Source organism: Copadichromis virginalis, linkage group LG2, assembly GCF_057382275.1.
Source record: "Copadichromis virginalis isolate Kocher_CV1m ecotype Utaka linkage group LG2, C_Virginalis_male_GT1.1, whole genome shotgun sequence".
NCBI lineage: Eukaryota > Metazoa > Chordata > Actinopteri > Cichliformes > Cichlidae > Copadichromis > Copadichromis virginalis.
In genome coordinates this window covers 22,367,615-22,386,278 of record NC_140619.1, presented here as the reverse complement: position 1 = coordinate 22,386,278, position 18,664 = coordinate 22,367,615, and the positions used below count along the sequence as shown (strand labels likewise).

At 41.4% G+C, this 18,664-nt stretch overlaps 2 protein-coding genes across 3 annotated transcripts; one reads left to right on the top strand and one right to left on the bottom strand.

The window, feature by feature from the left end:
* Positions 1-1,089: 1,089 nt before the first annotated feature.
* On the top strand, positions 1,090-16,754 carry brd8b (bromodomain containing 8b). Of its 2 annotated transcripts, XM_085473737.1 has the most exons (19): positions 1,090-1,171; positions 2,826-2,922; positions 3,522-3,591; positions 3,738-3,787; positions 3,904-4,026; positions 4,115-4,195; positions 4,745-4,809; positions 5,816-5,985; positions 6,271-6,462; positions 6,852-6,945; positions 7,370-7,512; positions 8,801-9,236; positions 9,325-9,362; positions 9,448-9,647; positions 9,934-10,026; positions 10,350-10,418; positions 10,537-10,822; positions 12,906-12,950; positions 14,970-16,754. In XM_085473737.1, the coding sequence occupies exons 1-19, from the start codon at positions 1,153-1,155 to the stop codon at positions 15,027-15,029; spliced, it is 2,331 nt and encodes a 776-aa protein (XP_085329863.1). In that variant the 5' UTR covers positions 1,090-1,152; the 3' UTR covers positions 15,030-16,754. The 2 variants fall into 2 exon arrangements, with proteins under 2 accessions (XP_085329863.1, XP_085329873.1); XM_085473747.1 differs by lacking the exon at positions 12,906-12,950.
* LOC146717262 (DNA damage-inducible transcript 4-like protein) lies at positions 16,547-18,144 on the bottom strand. Its single transcript, XM_085473760.1, has 2 exons — positions 17,876-18,144; positions 16,547-17,330 (listed from the first exon to the last, which is right to left on the bottom strand). The coding sequence occupies exons 1-2, from the start codon at positions 18,042-18,044 to the stop codon at positions 16,888-16,890; spliced, it is 612 nt and encodes a 203-aa protein (XP_085329886.1). The 5' UTR covers positions 18,045-18,144; the 3' UTR covers positions 16,547-16,887.
* Positions 18,145-18,664: the final 520 nt, after the last annotated feature.

Here is an 18,664-nt window from a genome sequence, read left to right as displayed (position 1 = left end):
CATGAGTCTCACAGATACGCTTGAGTCTAATCAACTGGCTTACAGGGAGGCTCTTTTTGAGGTGGTTCGGATGGAAACTTGCAGCATGTAATAATGTATTCCGATCAGTGGGTTTAGAATACAGAGATGTGGACAGAGATTTGTCTTTTTTTGTTACTTTCATGTCCAGAAAGTTAATTTCTTCAGTACTGTAATTGAGGGTGAAACGTAAGCCTGCAAAGTGTCCATTAAGGAATTCTACAAACTCTAGTAATATAGAGACTGGTCCTTTCCAGAGTAGAAATACGTCATCTATATAACGTTTCCAAGATACAATGAATGGTAAATAAGGGTTATTTTGGTGATTATATAGAATTTGTTCTTCCAGATGACCAACAAAAAGACAGGCAAAACTGGGGGCCATTTGGGTTCCCATTGCAGTGCCAGAGATCTGAAAGTATGGCTAAAATTTGGCATGAACTTTTAGTTTTTCAAAGAGAAAAATATTTCGATTAGTAAATTTACGTATTTCACAAGCACCTTTTATACATCTTAATTGCTTTCTATCTAACATTCACACTCTGATAATCACGCTGGAAATAACTTAGATTCAGTATCTTGGCCAAGAACACTTTGGGGATATAGGCTAAAGCAGCCAGGGATCAAACTCCCAATCAGTAGTTACATTTATTTGAATTATGCAGGGGTAGTTAGGTTAGCCACAACAACCATCAAGTAACAAATGACAATTGTGTGTGTGTGTGTGTGTGTGTGTGTGTGTGTGTATTATGTACATGGTTCTGTGCTATACCATGCATTATGCATTGGTTCTGTGTGTCTGAATATGTCTAACTACTCTGTATGTAACAAGAGTTACGAGATTAAAAAGTTGTCAGAAAAAAAAACGACTCAAGTAAAGTACTGATACCTGATAATTGTACGTAAGTACAGTAACGGAGTATTTGTATTTCGTTACAGTAACGAAGTATTTCCAACTCTGCTTAAGTGTAATGAAACAGCTCCTAGTATCCCTCACTGTTTTTAAAGCTTCGTTTATTTATTTATTTATTTAATCAAATTTCCATTTGTTCCGCTCGCTTGGGTTGACTTTACTGTGTGTTCCGTTGAAACCTGTCCGGCGGAAGTTGTGATCAAGGCCTCGTCACAAAAGCAATGGCGAGCGGTATCGGCAGTGAGTAATATATTTCAAGTCTTTCTGTTTTTCCTCGTCATTTATAGACAGTAGTAATAGCAAACAAACTCCAAGCCTTGCAGCTAGATTATTTTAGCCAGAACCTGTAGCCCCTTACCTTGCTAAAACGTTGCACCGTGTTTACCTGTGTGTGTGTGTCTCACGAATGTGTCCCCCTTAATCGACTATGCTAAGCTAACGCTATAAATTAAATATTAGCAATGCGTATGTTGTTGTTTTTTTCTAGAAATGTATGTGATACGTCTCTTGATAGGGTTGTGTGTTTTAACTTATATTCACGCCCCAGTAAACGTGAGGAATGCTTTGCTGTAATCATATTAGCATACCCAAGCTAATATCAATAGTGTAGCATTAGCTAGCTACCTTGGCTAAATAACGAAAGACGTTTAAATCATTCATTTGACGCCGTTGCCCTTGGTTTTTTTTATATTTTTAAACTTAAAATAACGTTTTCAACATATTACGATCTGAACGGTTTTTATTGACCGTACGAGAACAGGACCGTCGTATGTGTGGTACTTAGCGAAAAAACAATAACAAACCATTAAAAAAACTGAGACAGTCCGCAGAGACTGATTCGTCATCTGACTGATGATGGTGTTCTTCTTAGAAAAATACTAGTTTTTTTTAACATGTTTTTGTGTGTATTTGACCAAGTAAGCAGGGATAGAAAGTTCCGTAAAATAGCACTCAATTAAAAATAATGTTAATTGGGATTTTACTCAATTAAAATTGTCAAAACGCAGTCAGATAATATTGCTAGTAATAACAAAGCCATAACGTTACAATCTAATGTGGCAGAACTACTACTACACGTAACCATAAGCCCCATATATTTTATGTTCAGTTACTGAGATTACCCTCAGATGCTTTTGCAATTTGGATGGAAGCTTGTGTGGCAGAATGAAGTTAACTGAGTTGTTTCGGAATGTCTCATATTTTATGTGGCTCTTTTTGAGCCATTGCTTTTGCCCTAAAATACAGGTTTTCAATTAGCTTCTTTCAGCTGTGCCTTTTAGGGGTCACCACAGTGGATCATCTGGACCATCTGCCTCTATCTCACCCAACCCCTAACATCCTCTTCTGTCGCACCACCCTCTGCATAGTCCTCCTCCACTGCATCCACGAATCTTCCCTCTGTTCTTCCCCTTTTCTTTCTGTCTTGTAGCTCCATCTTCAGCGTCCTTTGTTCAGTATATCTATTATCTTTCCTCTGGTCATATCCAATCAGTCAGCTATCTCCCTTTCCCAGTCCCTGCTCTGTCCTCCACGCTCCAAAATTTCTCTGTTACTGACTCTAGCCACACTAACCTTGGCCTTCTTCTAATCTGTCTTCACTCATCAGTGGCATAGTTTCCACTGGTACTCTGCTTGCCAGCAGCACTGGTTGCAGTTTGTGGGCTCCTGACCAGTCCAGTATGCAGATCTTACTAATGAGCCACATGATTGGATTGGTGATGATTTTAAGTCAGATCCTCTTCCTGATGCACCCCTCTCCATTATTCATTTGGGTTTGGGGCAAGCCAGTACACTGTGTACTGGCTTGTGGCACCCTGTGGCTTGTTAGCTAGTAGCAACAAAGTAGCAGGAAAAACAGTCAATCGTGTAATAAATTCTTCTTTCCCCCCAACAGAACACAAGATACTGAATGTGGGGCCGACGGAGCCCTGGTCAGTCAGGGAGAAATTGTGCCTGGCCTCCTCTGTTATGAGGAGCGGAGACCAAAACTGGTAAAAAGAAATATGCTCAGCTACTTTTGTGTGTGTGTGTGTGTGTGTGTGTGTGTGTGTGTGTGTGTGTGTGTGTGTGTGTGTGAGAGAGAGAGAGAGATTTAGTTTGCCCATGGGACCTCATATTCATATTTTAAATGTGTTGGAGAAATGCTGTAAGGAGAAGATATGTAAAATGATTTAAGGATCTTGTTTGATAAATATAACTGTAATTGTATTTACTATCATTATATACCACTATTTTTCTGCAGTTCTCCTAAAAATGAGCCATATAATATGAAATTTATCTTCAGAGGGTTTTGTACCATTTCTTTTAAGATATCAGTGTTTGCAAACAGTTTGTGCTTTCCCTAAGATTACCAGTTTTTGTCTAAATGAACCATCGAACTAGAATATATCAGATTGAGTGTCTTAACAATGATCCTTATGGTGGTTATTGTTCTGTGCTCATAATCTGTTTCAAACACTGGCAGTAGGTGAGTGCAAGGCAGTTCGTAAGACAAAATAATATTATTTTATTTTATTTTTAAAATGCTTGTTATTGTTAGATTATCTGCTTAATGCTTGAGTTTAGTCTGAGGAGACTCTCTGTGTTCCAGGGTAAGTGTAAGTAGAGCCATCAAGCCTTTCGCAGAGCCTGGGCGTCCACCAGACTGGTTCTCACAAAAGGTGAGAGCATAACAAATATTCCTTTTGTGAATTTATCTCACACTTCACTTCCATAAGTCTTCAGGAAAATTGTCTTTTGAGTGTAACTGCAGTTGGACTGATCTCCTCTGCTCACCTATAAGAATAATTTGTTCTCTGTTTCTCAGCACTGTGCCTCACAATATTCAGAACTGCTGGAAGCTACTGAAGCCCCTAAGTCAGTATTACAGTGTGTACACATATCTGTGTGCAGATATAAAAAGTAAACAATATTATTATGCATTTTAAAAATAATTTGAGAGTTGACTCAAAATGTGTGTTTTCCTGTTCCAGGCGTAAGCGCGGTGAGAAGGGCGAGGTGGTCGAGACCATCGAAGATGTCATCGTTCGTAGGCTGACCACTGAGAGAATAGAGGAGTTAAAAAAACTTATACGAGATACACAAGAGCAGTACAGGTACATAAACTCTTAAAGGGAAAACATTTGACAACTTTGATATCTGAACTTTAACCCCTTTTTGCTTTGTTTGTTTTAATCACAACAGGAAGTTGAAGAAGGAGGTGGATCTGATACAGATGGGTCACATGGACTCCCAGCTGAAAGAGCTTTGGGGAGAGATCACACTGTAAGCATCTTATCTGTGGGATAGTGCTTCCACCTAATGGGTGGATTACCATGATAGCTGTTTCACACAACCAACTCCAGTGTGTTAAAGATCTTGCAGAACGCTGCCAGTAAAACTTTGCTCTGTTTGCCAGTAACCAACAACTATACATGTTTTGTACACTGTTCTTTTATTTATATATATATATATATATACATATATATATATATATATATATATATATATATATATATATATATATATATATATATATATATATATATATATATATATATATATATATATATATATACACATGTGTGTATGTGTGTGTGTGTGTGTGTGTGTTTTCTAATATATCTCTTATTCACATTTTTCTTCTGTCTGTGCTGCTGTAACAAGTAAATTTCCCCAATGTGGGATTAAAAAAGTATATGTCTGTATCTCTGTAGATGAGTGGGTTATTTAGATAAATGAGGGCGTTCTCTCATTTAGTTTTGTATACAAACTGTTATATTGTCATAAAATGCTCATTTTTTTTGTTTGTTTTTTTAAATTTGTCTTACCTAGAAAGAAGAAGCAGGACGAGGAGGAAGCAGAGCAGAAGAGGAAAGCCACAGAAATGGCGTACCAAGGTAGTTTAGGTTCACTTTCACTCTACGAAGGCTGGTGCATGTATTTCTTAGGAAAAGGCGAAGAATTAGTTGCAAACTTGTTGCTCTGTGGTGGGTGTTGCCATTGTCATTGTCTGTATGTTATGGTAAGATCTGTCAGAGTTTGAAGTTAAGTATATATGACATACTATTAAAATTCGAGTGAGTCATTTGATATAAAAACAAAGTTCCCATATGAAGCTGAAACCTGTGATCTTGGTAAACTAAGGGACAGATTTGTGAAGGTAGAACTTCATTTTGTACCTACAGGTTTTTTTAGCATAAAGATTTCCCTTGTTGGCACGAACTCTAAGCTAAGATTAAAGACGACCATCTCTCACATCCACGTACAACCAGGAAGATTCAAATCACACGTCGAACCTCGGCCCACACATGTAGCCGACCTGTTGCAAAGCCCTTGTGGTTTTGGCTATGTGGACAATACTAGAAGGGAATTAGGATGTCTGAAAACAATAGCACTCTAAAAAATGATGAGAGGTCCTCTGTAGCCAGGCATTTTATTTCTCCTGGACTATTGCACTCTACATTTTATGGCTATTTGAGGTTGTTGGATAGAGGAAACGTTTTGAAAATAGAGTTTAGACCATCTGCAAACCGAGAATCATGAAGATGAAGTAGAAAAATTCTTTGCTGTAATTTATAGTTTGATATTTTTAGGAAGGGGAGGGAAGCTTAATAAAAACCTTAGGGGTAACATAGATGTGAGATCAGAATCAACTGAGAGGATGTAATAAAGCAGGAGTATATGCATCTATATCTCAGAAGATTGCAACTTCTCGTCCTTCTTGGAATGTTTCTCAGCTTCTCCTAAGACAAGAGCATCTTTCACTCAAGTGCTTGGGTTGGAGTGATGATCCTCTCACATGATGTTCAGGATTTCTCTGCTGCTTTTTTTCAGATTTGTTTTTAAGGAGAGTTTGAAAATTGTCATGCTCACCTCCACTCTGGTCTTCTGTCTGTATCGCAGCTCGCCAGGCAGTGAAAAACACACCCAAGCGTCTGCCCAGTGTGACTTTACGGTCTCCCCTGGGTGCCAGCCCGCCAAACCTGGATTCTCAGACTGACTCTTCAGTGCCCACTCCACCCATGGATACAGGAGCCGGTGTCTCTGAAGATACAACCACCACCCACTCAGTTGTAAGAACACTTAGTTTGCCATATATACTTGTTTAGCTCACAGGATAGAAGAATGATGGTGAAGGGAAATGAGTTTATAAGAGTCCCAGTTTTCTGTTAAGAGATAAATTTCAGCCAAGCTCACAGCAACATAAACCATTTTTCACTGCAGTGAATATGGAGACGTCTACAGTAACATTAAACATGAGTATATTCGGCCCCAGGGGTTATAGTTTTTGCCTCATTACAAGTCAGAGGAATAAGATCATCTCGCTCCGTCTCAATGACTTCTCTGCTGTCTGTCAGGCTCAGGGGGTAGGAGTGTTTCTGCCAGCAGCAGACCCTCCAGGACCTGGGCCCAAAGATGGTGGACTTGCTGTTCTAGTCGATGACTCGCCACAGAAAAGGCTCCTAGCCCAGAAGGCCACACCGCCACCCTCACCTCTACTGTCAGAACTGCTGAAAAAAGGCAACCTCATCTCAGCCAGCCCTCGCCTGGTGAGAGGCAACTTAGCATGGCTCATAACATCCAGAAACGATGTGATTACAATGAAAGCCTTTGTGCGAGTCTTGCTCAAAGGCTTTAGACTCAGTTCTGTAAAATACCTGAAAACCAGCAATGTGTGAAAACAAATCATTTAAATGCATCTGTAAAGTGCAAATCGATTTGGAGTATTTTTAAATTCCTGGCTAAGCCACTGAGTTTTGATACCTATTCTAATACTAACATTCAAAGAATGAAAGTAGGACTTGATCCACTCAGTGGGCAATAAAGCCTTATTGTGATATTCTAACATCAGTATTCTTTTAAATCTTCTTTTATGCTCTGATATTTTTTATTAAACCTCACTTTGGTGTTTTTGTTGTTGTGTTTTTTCTGATGTCAGGTTGCAGAGGGCGACTCCACTGGAAGCCTAACTAATGGCGTACAGACTGCTACGGCAGCCACTGCCTTACCACCTGGCCATGACATCATCACAGGTAAACACACCTAACTAAGTTTCACATTACACAGGAGCTACTTTCTTTACAGCTTGCCTGGTTGCTGTCCTGGGAAATGATTGCATTCATGGGGCTCCTAAAAATGTCCTGATTTTAAAAAGCAGGTTAAACAAAACCTAACTGGGCATCGTGACTCCTGGTTACTTGTAATTAAGATAGACAGAGCATGTTCAAAGTAACACTAAATGTCTTGGGGGTGTCTGGGGGAACGTTTTTGCTTGTCTCTCCTCCTCCTTTTTTTCCTGTTTTTCTACAGTCTGTTTCTAAATAAAGTCACACGTCTGCGTTGTTGCATTTTAGTCATTGTTTCCTGGTTCAAAGAGGGAGATACGGGTCTTAACTTTGCAGTAAGATTCTTGTTGCATGCTTGTGTTCTTATTTCGTCACCTGCACGGGTTTACAGAGGGGGAAGCGGAGGCCGCAGTGAAGGCAGAGCTCGGTGAGGACACGGGATTAGTAGAAGAAGACCTCGTGGCTGTATCTTACATTGGTGATGAACTGGACCTGGAGACAGTGGGAGACATCATTGCCATCATTGAAGAGAAGGTACGTACTGTGTAGGGGCTGCATTCGTTTGAGATTAATATGACCAGGAGCAGAGTTTATTTTGTAGGTTTAATATCAAGTATTTTAGTCGTTGATTAAGGCAATGACACTAAAAACAAACTAATACAAAGAAAATATGATTTAGAAAATATTTAGTGTTAATTGGAAAACAAAGAATGAAATTTTCCATATTTTATGTTCCCATTGTCAGACTTGGACTAAACATTTAGCTAAGAGTGGCCCTGAAGAATCTCTAGAGCAGAACAAGGACTGCCTGTAGATGGCACAACTACACTGAGGATTGTCACAGCAGCAACCTGAACAGACTGCCTACAGGAGAGCACTAGACAGGAAGTACTGACAATCGCTCGTTAACAGCAACTGAATTTTCACAATAAGAAAAAGGGGATTTTTTCCAGTAGTATATTGGTTTCTTTATTCCTTTGGATGGGGGGAAAAAATGTAAAATCTCAAAATTCACTTGGCCCACCCAACCCCTAGAGCCGGTGCCAAACATAAAGTCTGCGGCCAGGCAAAGACTCCAGTCCGGCCCACTGGACAGCTTTGGAAAATGTGAAGGAGGGCGTAAATTAAAGAGGCCTTTCACACTGCACCAAAGTACTTAAGTAATAGCTTAGCAATTAAATAAGAGAAAAGTTCCTGTGTTTTCACTGTAGAGGTTTCTGTGGTTTTTAGTGGTTCCACAGTTAAAACATATTTTCTGTGACTTAACAAAAACTTTGCCAGAACTTTCTGGAATTTTACACATTTTTTTCTTACAATTTAAACCCAAAGAGTCGCGTTAATACATTTTTCTCATTTGCTACATCAGCGTTTCTTTAAGACATGCTGTTGAAATTGCACTTCCTTTTCAAATATTAAGACATCTCAGAAAGGTGAGTTTCACAGCTGTCTCAAGATCAAAGTAGGCTGGATGTGGCCCATGATGTAACGATCACAACCATAGTGTGGTCAATGAACTCCTACCAGTATGAGAGCCATACTGGAAGGAGCCTAGTGATCCCAGTAAGGTCACATGTGTCTGACAGGTCAGGAGGAAGAGGCCACAGTTATCGCTGGTGGTTTCGGTAGGTTGGGGTTTAGCTTAAGAACTCCTCTTGTTTTTTTTGTTTGTTTGTTGTTTTTTAATTGGAGACACTTCATTGCTGCTCTGACAGTCAGCAGGTCTAATACCCGCTCTTTCACTAACCTGGCTCCCCATGTAAAGTTCATGTGTGGGGAAACACTGAAACAACATAATGGTTTATCTTTTTGATCATCATCCCAGGACGATGACCCTGTGGCTTTGGATGCAGCTGCGGTGGAAGCAGCTCTCTCTCTGTGCGAAGAGGCCGTGTCAGAAGGTCACACCCTACCTGGCCCCTGGGAGACCCAAGAGCTGAAAGCTTCAGAGCCCACACCCACCATCCAAGAGTCAGCCCCCCCACAGACACCTCAGGATATGGTCGCAACATTAGCCCCGACACCTGCCAGCCAGGAGACACAAAACCAGCCAGATACTAACAGGGAAGAACCGCTTAAGGGAAACTATGAAGGACCTGAGGTGACGGGAAGTGATGTCACTTCTTCTGTCACCTCTGATGATGGTGTAGCAGCAAGTGAAGTCGCAGAGGAGGGGCCCGTGGTCAAAGAAGTCACTGAAGCTACAGTGAAGAGTGAAGGAGAGGAGTGGAGTCAGCCTGAGCCCAACCCACCTTGCTTAGGTGCGTGGATTACACACCGATCTATACCCACAGTGGAAATGCTCACACATTTCTGTTTTCTCATTGTCTCCTCGTTTCTGTCCCACAGACTCTGAGGACAGCTCTGTGTCCGGGAAAGAGTCCAAGGTAACACATTTAAGGCTACGTACATGTGTGGACGGCATATGATAACAAGAATAACCGTTATTTTACTCTGTGTGCTTGAATCCAGGAGGTGAAGGAGGAGGAGGCAGGGAGCGAGGGCGACCCCGAAGAAGCGATGGAGCTGAAGGACGAGTGTGGAGAGGGGGAGGGTCCATATTTATCTGAGGTGGATCGGGCAGCAAGTGAGAGTGAGGATGGATACGGCCCGCCCTCCCAGCGCTACACTGCTGATTCACTAGCCAGCAGCCCGGCCTCTTCTTCCCAGCTGTAAGTGTCCAGGTGCTTATTCTTCCAGAAAGGGCGTAGGCAAAAATATTCACCCTGTCCCTGGTTTTACCAGTAATAGTAAAACCAGGAGTCTGTTTCTCCTGAAATAACCCCTGCTATTCTTCTTAACAAAAATATTAGGGGAAATCTTTCTTTGAAAATGGATCAAACTTAGCTGACTTTTGTCATTTTCATTGGGCTAACAGTCTAACAGTATATGCTTTTGTTTTTTTTGCTTTTCTCTCCCACTCTGCTCCGACTGCCTCTCTCTTCTTTCCTGCGTCAGCTCTACATGTGGCGAAGACCAGGAGGCGGTCCAGGCGCAGAAGATCTGGAAGAAAGCCATTATGCTGGTGTGGAGAGCTGCAGCCAATCACAGGTAGAGCTTTGTACCAGAGCTCAACAATAAATTGTTCAAGTCTTGTTTTTTTTGGTCAGTAAGTTCAAATCAATTTCATTTGATTTATTTATTTTTGTCTTATTATTGTGAGTTTCATCAATTTCCAGCTTTTTGTATCGAGCTGGTGTGACTGAATGAGTAACTACATTGTTGGACATGCTGCAGCGCGTTTGCATGAAACCATTTGACTTTTTCCAGTCAGTTAAAGAAGTTAGAGATTCGCTTGAATCCTACAGATTAACCCGGGTCACGTTGTTGAGAGGAAACAGGTGTTTTACTTTTGCTAATATTGTGTTTCTCAGGTACGCCAGCGTCTTCCTACAGCCTGTGTCAGATGACATCGCTCCAGGTTACCACAGCATTGTACACAGGTCAGACCGCACACACACACCCTTCATTTTTGAAACAAGCTCAGCTAAAAATCGTTGCAGCCTAACTGTTCAACTAAAGTACCAAAACAAACTAACTGCTGCTGCTTTCTTGCTGCAGACCCATGGACCTGTCCGCCATAAAGAAGAACATTGAGTCCGGTGTTATCCGTACCACCGCTGAGTTCCAGCGCGACATCATGCTGATGTTTCAGAATGCCGTCATGTACAACTCGTCGGACCACGACGTGTACCACATGGCGCTGGAGATGCAGCGCGACGTCCTGGAGCACGTCCAGCAGTTCCTGGCCACCCAGCTCATCATGCAGACCTCAGAGAGCGCCATCTCTGCCAAGAGCCTCCGAGGCAGGGAGGGAAATCGTAAACCAGGAGAGCCAGCCGAGAAGGTGGGTTGAGCAGCAGACAAGTCTGATTGTGATGAAGCAGAGTTCTTTATTAAAAGCAAAAGAAAGTTTCCACACATGCCAGTGCTGATGTTTTGTAACTACACTGTAAACTCTTGCCTCTCTCCAACACTGAGTGCTGTGACTCCTGTTAGATCGGTGCAATAAATGTTCTTCCAGGTATTTAGAGTTTTATGATGCCTGCAAAGCTACTGCGAACAGTCCCTCTGCCCGCCTCCAAGAGAAGGTGGAGAAATCTAATCTAAGTTTAATGCATTTTAATTATTTACAGGAAGTGCACAGTCCCAGAACTGGCTGTTTCTTGTAAACCACAGATAGCACTTCCAGTTTATGGAGTCATAAAGTTTTTTTTTATTAAGGGCATTTTATATTGGTGTAGATAAATGTGTTTGGTATATCAGGACCATAATTTCAGTGTGCCATCATGCTGTGGTTGGCAGTCATTTCAAAACTGGATGAAAATACACGCTTATGTGGAAGAAACATAAATAGTGGATTCATTAAATGTTTTTGACGTGTCAGTTATGCTCTGTGAAATGTCACAGACAGACATGCTGTTTTATTTACTGTCAGCATATGAAACCTGAGGAAGCTGTGGGTTCAGCACACATTTCAGTGACCATGCAGTCAGTGTAGTTCTGATTTATGTCACATACAATATGACAAATGGACTAGTTTTCTAAAAGAACTTATTGAAGAATTGACCTCGATACACCTCACCCTGTCTCCACATTACGATCCCAGAGTGATGCTACTGTACTGTGTCAGTGTGGTGTGAAGTACCAGAAACCAGTGGTGTGATTAGGACACAAGGAGTTAAGAGTGCCAATGTATTAAAGGGTCGGCACTGATGTGCATCATACAAGTTAGGCATGCTCACTTTGTTACACAGCACTGTCACTTCTAATTGCTGTAAGTGCACTTTCTTAATCTTGACTTCCCAGCTGCTTCACATCCTGCATGCTGGCTGCACCGGTGCTGTCTCTCTAGTCTATCTCTGACCCTCTGCTCTGTTTCCTGTTTCTCTCTCTGCATCTCCTACTGTGTGTGTGTGTGTGTGTGTGTGTGTGTGTGTGTGTGTGTGTGTGTGTGTTATTTTCTCCCATACATTGCATATAAAAAATGGATGTAACTTCATCCTAGCTAACCTTTTTCTTCCACTCTTGTTCTCAAACATGGAGTCATTGTGGAAGTGCCTTAAACATTAATTTCTTCTTATCGCCAGCAGGGGGTGACAAAAGGTTGTCTGTGGAAAAATGACACTTCAGCTCCTTTGATCTATTACCTCAGTAAACACTTTTCTGATGACTGTCTTAATAAAACATGAGGTTCATTTTATGAAGAGTGAAAAACAGGATAAAGCTGTAGCGTGGCACGCAGCGTCCCTGAATGTGTCAGTCAGATCCAATCCTCGCTCGTCATGTTTGGTTTCAAAATAATAAAATGACGCCGTAAAAGCTCCGCTTGAGGCTTTACAACTGGGCTTTGCATTCACAGTTGTCACAGTGGCTACATCCATCTTTTATCTGCACCCTGCTTTCTCCTGTTTGAACGCTTGAGTGTGTGTCTAATAGGATATGGTGGAAATTTGAAACATTCAGACAACACATTTTGGGAAGATGTCATGTTTTCTTGGAAAGTCCACACTTAAAGATACATTTTGCAGAATAGATTTAACAAATATTTCTACAGATGTAGTAAACTTTTAGTGTTTTGTTTAACTGCTACACAGCAAAGTCCAACTTCTCCGTTTTAGAACTTTAACAAGTTGTGCAAACTGTGGTGCGGTGCTTGTGAGAGGTCCTCACACCTCTGCGTTGCTTCTGTTTGTGCCTGCTTGTGTCCTCTTGAGTCTTAATATTTCCAGACTGCATTCAGAGACTGTGTGTGTGTGTCTTGATGTTGTGTAGAAATGTGCGTTTGTGTATGTGCAGCTCTGAAGTCAACAGGACCCCCATCTCCTGAGCGTGTCTCTGTGTTTGACGCAGACTTGTATGACACTTGCTTTCTCACGCCTGTGTGTGCTTTCTCTCTCTTTCTCACTCCGATGTTTGTCCTCCTACAGGACAGTGTCCCAATGGCCTCTCCTGCTTTCCTTCTCTCTCTTTTTGTAAGTATTCAGGTTCTCGCTCAAGTTTCACCAGAGTCAGGCCAAGCTCCGTACACGCTTGTCTCAAAGCTAACATGTACACACATACACAGTGTTACACACTGCACACACCTGTCTGTACCTCTGATCTTTCTCTTTATTTCTACTGAAGCGGCTTTGGAGGACAGTAAGGATTCAAGACGCCATGAAGGTCATTAAAGGTGGACTAATACGACCAGTCAGAAAATAAAAACTATATAGATTGATAGGAGCAAAAGTCAGCTTGCAAACTATATTACAAACCTAAACTGGCCAATTTTAGTTGAACTCACTCGCACTTCAGACTGGTGGGAAATACTCAATAAAATAAAAAACAAATATAAAATCAAATGTTAAATGTAAAATAACCAAGCAACATCCTGTGGCTCTCACAAATAAATGGGGAAAGAGACACAACCTTCAGTTCTTTTAAGAGCCACTTGAGACTGGCTTTAAAAGTGAGTCAATCCTCATTGACTCCCATGTTAAAATAACCAACTCTACATCAGATAATCAGATATCACTTTTCAGCCCAATAGAAAAAAATATTTTTGGTGTCTCTGATATAATATTTACCCTGTCTGAAAGACCGTGTTTAAGTAAAAGTGGGTGTGGACTCTTTGATAGACAGCCAGTCGCCAGCAGAGACAACTGTAGCAGCTCGGTCTCTGTTAGGCCTCAGCATGGATAATTCAAGTCATCTGCATTTATAGTGTTGGTGCCTTTTAGAGTCTTTTAATTTAATTATCCATAAAATTGGCTTCAGTTTTTAACATAGTATTTATAAGTAGGTATTTCTGTGATGCAGTTTTATGGGAGCAGCTTTAGTTTTAGCTTGTAACTTGGCGCACTGCCCTCAGGATGGTTATTCTTTTTTTGTGTATTTTTATTGGCTGATAAGTTAAGATTTAAAAAGAGATTGGAGAAACGCCCTACAGCCATGAGTGTGAATGTTACATAGTTTGTCCAACAGAGGGCATGCTTCAACCACCCTGTTAGCATAGCACCACAAACACAACAACTGGCTGATTTAGAAGAGTAAAAACATACAACACATAGCAAATGTGAGGAAATTGTTTGGGTTTTATGTGTCAAAAAATGCTGATATAAGAATATCAGATTGCTTCATAGTGGTTGTTTGTAAACAAGTGGTTAATGTAAAATGACCATCTTTTATATACAGCATGTTGAAATAACCATTCCTCATAGTGGCGATCCAATCTAATCGGTCAGGTTTTCCAAGACTTATGACGGCAGATTCAAAGAGATTGTTGCTCTAAACCACTGAGCTATTAAAGTGGTGTCAACTACTCAGCAGTGTAGAAGTGATTAAATGCAGAAGAGATGGGCCGTGAGCCTACGCCCATCCTGTGCTCTATAGATGTGCCATACAGATGATATAGAAATGAAAGACTTCTTCCTCTACCTTGCAGTTTCTCTCTCTCTCTCCCACTCACACTCTCTCACTCACACTCTCTCTCACTCACACACACACACACACACACACACACACACACACACACACACACAAACAGACACTCTCATATACTGTCTGTATCACCCTCATAAACGTTTACATTTTTGTTTGCACCAAAGATTTTTCCCATCCCGCACTCACACTCACACTCTCTCTCTCACTCTCTCACACACACACACACACACACACACACACACACACACACACACACAGGTAACTTTCATCACCCAAGCTTCCGTCGACCTTCGGTTAATGCCAGTTTCCTGTGTTTTTCCGTTAATGTGCGTTAGCATCTCTGCATGTTCCAGTTTCTTTTCTCCTTGTTTTCTTTTTATTTTGCTCATGATTATTTTCTGTTCATCATTTGGGGAACGATTCCTTCCAGGGTGGATTGTGCTGTTTTTGTACGGAGCTCAATGACACAAGGAGGCCTGCCACAGGGCCTGCCTGACCTTTGACCTGTACACCTTTACGTTAAGCGTGCTCTTTCTCTCTCTCCACGTTTCTTTGTGTCTCTGCTGCAGGATGGAGGCACTAGGGGGCGGCGGAGTGCCATGGAGGCCGACCTCAAGATGAAGAAGTAGTGCAAGAGGGGGCTGAGAGCCGCTCTTCGAATCTTGCAGCTGATTGCTTTCTGGTCACTTTGGTCGTTTTCTGAAGAGGACTGTGCCGTCTCCATGTGCCTGGTTTTTGTGTGCACACACACACACACCCCTACTAAGGGCCATAAGTGTGTGTGTGTCTGAGAGAGCTGTACAGTGTTTTCTTCGCTCCCATTCATGGGGCGCCATGGGATGTTGCACCAATTTTCCCAAGAATAATTTCACCAGCACGGGTAGCGGGGGTCATAATTTGCCCCTGCTGCAACACAAGGTCTTTGTGGATAGAGAACAATACTTTCACCAGCAACAGTTTGTTTGGGATCAGATGGGAACGGGCCAGATGAGTTCTACTTGGCAGATTTGATCACTTTGAGTCGTGCATACGTCCGGCACCCGATTATGCTCAGCCCCTTTGGGCTGAACAGACGTCAACAACGAAGATGGCCACATGAGCAACCATGATGTATAGTTCCACAAATTCAAAGCGAGTCTTCTAGTTCTGCATGTTGGGCTGACACCACCTCGAGCAAAGAAATCTGTTAGTTTGATCACTGCTAAAGCATAATGGTAAAATAAGAGTTACTTAAAATATTTCATAAAATAGATTTCTGATCTTCTTTTTGGTTGCAAAATTGTGGTTTGTGTCTTCTATTAATAGTAATTTAATTAATTTGATTCAATCTATTGGCCATTGTCTACCAGTGCATGTTTCAGCCCATTAAACTGCAGATCCTTCACTTTTCTACTGATCGTACTTCTGAGTACAATTGATAATAAGGGTAATTATATAAATATAGATAAAATTCAGCCACAGGTTAAACTCAGTGTAACACTTTCAGCACTGAGCAGGGCTGCCACTGATGTTTGGCAACAAGCTCTTAACCTGAGGTATCAACAACACCAAAAAAAGGCTTTCAAAACATTACCCGGCTCTACAAAATATTTAATTAGGTTGACCTCAAATGTCAAAGCCCTTCTTTTACAAGGAAATATACACTAAGGCCCAAAGTTGCCCTTGAAGCAGCTTTAAATACCAGTGGTTTGACAAAACAGTTGTTTTTTAATGGGCTTTAACAGATTGTTGCTGAATCATTGCCACTTATTACTTAGGATGTAGGCTGTGCATAGAGCACAGGAAAGATTTTTGTAATGCGTGTCAAGGAGTGAAGTTTTGTACTGGAAAAGGTTCATGTAGTTGTGTTTGGGTAGCTGATACATTTGTGTAAATTTGTTAATAAAGATTTGATCTAAACGTGTAAGGGATCAGTTTGGGATTTAAGCAGCATTTCACTTTGAATTTGAGTAATGATTAACTTGACAAGGGGAATTCATTCTGTGGGAACAGTTTCCTGGTAACTGCATTTTGTGCCCTCAGGCTTATTGTAATCAGGAACGGGATTATTTACAGTTTCTATTACCTGTAAATGGGTCTGTAATTATGATGGTATCACAGGGTCTGTGTGATCCCAGTGTTCAAAAGAAACATGCAAACACAGCACTGAAGTTGTGCAAAAAGTTTATTTTGCATTCTGTATATTAAGAGGCATCTTTCAGGAATGAGGCCTGCCCAATCCTGTACTGACACACTTCCAGTGTACACATCTTTACATTCAAATACTGGTGCAAAAATACTGTCACCAACTACAGAATAGAGGAAAGCGAAAAATAAATATAAAAAAGAAGAAAAATAGTGGGCCTCCTGTCAGACTTTCATACAGAAAAATAAATAACTCACTTTAAAAACTACAGGAAGGCAATCAGGTTCCAGTGCATGGCAGACTACATGTAGCTGATGGTTAAAACCACACACGGGTAATGGTTTAGCGTCTCATCTTCACCCCTAGTTGAAGTCGTGAACAACAGGACTGGCAGAGGAGTAGAGCTTCCTCTTGACCAGCCGGTACTCTGGTCTCAGCTTCAAAACTTTGTTGCCATCGAAGATGTTCTTGAATGACGGCCAGCCGTCACTTTCTGCCTTGAAGACCACAGATAGCTCGAAAGTCGGTGTGACGCTGGAATCGGGGAAGATGCTCCCGATGTACTTCAGGCCATCTTTGCCATCGATGTAGAGCTTGATGGAGGCCCCCCGGAGCCCACAGGGCTCATCAGCAGAGGCACGCACCACATCCTGACTAATCCTGGTGGTCATGTGGCGAGGCAGCAGGAGCACCTGGCAGTTGAGGATGGAAGCCTTGGCCTCAGTGAGGCGACGCTCCATCTGCTGAGTCACAACCTGCTGGAAAAGCCGCTGTTCGTGCTCCAGACCGGCGTCCAGGTCAGCAACTGAATAAAGAGACAAAGCAGCGTCAGAATGAGAAACAAGTCACACCATCTCATTAGAGTTTAATATCCACGTCAAAGGGTCCCTCTTTTCTCTACACTAGCAACGTTGAGTGTCAGACCCTTGAATCAATTCACTTTAGACAGATTTTAAATCACGTGAAAGCTGCAATTAATATAGTACGTCACCAGAATAAAGGCTTTGCATCAGCAGCGAACAAGGAAGCGCTCTGAAAAGCTCAGCAAGTGATCAGCTGATCCAAAAGCTGAAGGGCTTGCATCAGACGAGTGTCCTGTGAACGAGCACTGCCAGTTCAATGCCCCATTGTTCTAGCGCGAAGGTTTAGTTACTTCCAACCGGTTCCATGGTTTACTTTGGACCATTGATATTTATTAAATAGCATTAGCTGTGTTTGAAGGCTCTGCCAGCCAGAGAGAGAGGAGTCCTTAGACTAGGAGCCCTTAAGGAAGAACCTTCGCCTTTTTTTAAAAACACTGGATAAAAGTATATAAAAAAAAACAAAACACTAACTTTATGAACAACTTACAGGATGAAATGCTCTCGCTTTCTTCGTAGCTCTCGACGCTTCCCCGCCGGGATGAACTCATCTTTTGTCCTGTTGTCTTTAGCGGACAAAAGCACTTTCCTATCATCTCTACGACGTTTTCTTCCTCCGACAAGAGGTGTCCAAAGACCAGAGCCGAGCTATAGACCATCCTGATTCCTGTTTGTGAAGCACCGGTATCTCCTCCGAGCGTTTGGTCTGTGTCTTCTCCATGTATCGAGTTGGTTGAGCTGAGCGGCTGCTGTCTGTGAGCGCGGAGGTCTTATACCCGAGCTGTCAGTTGCGTCAGCTGAGCAATCGCACGTGTGGGCGGGGCTTGGTGGATTGAGCCAGAAATTTCCGGATCACGCAACGCACGAGGAGATTGCAGAAAGTTGGTGTAAAAGCTCAGTAGTTATGTGTAATATTTAGTTTTATTATTCTTTTTTTTTAATGGAGATATTTACTTATGTATCGTCCTACCTTGTAATATTTTGTGCCTTGTACACGTCTGTTGTTTTTAACTATATATATTTATGAAAGTTTCAGCCTACAAAATAATATTAATAAAAGACTAAATAGATTTTAAAAAAGATAAATGACACATTAAAACAATTATGACATTAAAAGCACCAAAATATATCAAATAATGGACAAAATTAGTAAAATGACTTAAATTAACATTGTGTTTTTACTACCTGTTTTTACCTTTGTTTTTCCATTTTAAATTTTCCTTTCAGTTTACCTCATGAAAAACATTCCATTTTTGATGTATTTGTGTTCATTTTCTAA

Bases quoted from the DNA above. Each gene is read 5' to 3' on its own strand.
- brd8b (XM_085473737.1), top strand. The intron at 2,923-3,521 runs GTAAAAAGAAAT...TCTGTGTTCCAG, and splicing joins AGGAGCGGAGACCAAAACTG to GGTAAGTGTAAGTAGAGCCA. The intron at 6,946-7,369 runs GTAAACACACCT...ACGGGTTTACAG, and splicing joins TGGCCATGACATCATCACAG to AGGGGGAAGCGGAGGCCGCA.
- LOC146717262 (XM_085473760.1), bottom strand. From the start codon at position 18,044: ATGGTCTATAGCTCGGCTCTGGTCTTTGGACACCTCTTGTCGGAGGAA. The intron at 17,331-17,875 runs GTAAGTTGTTCA...CTCTTTATTCAG, and splicing joins AAGCGAGAGCATTTCATCCT to TTGCTGACCTGGACGCCGGT.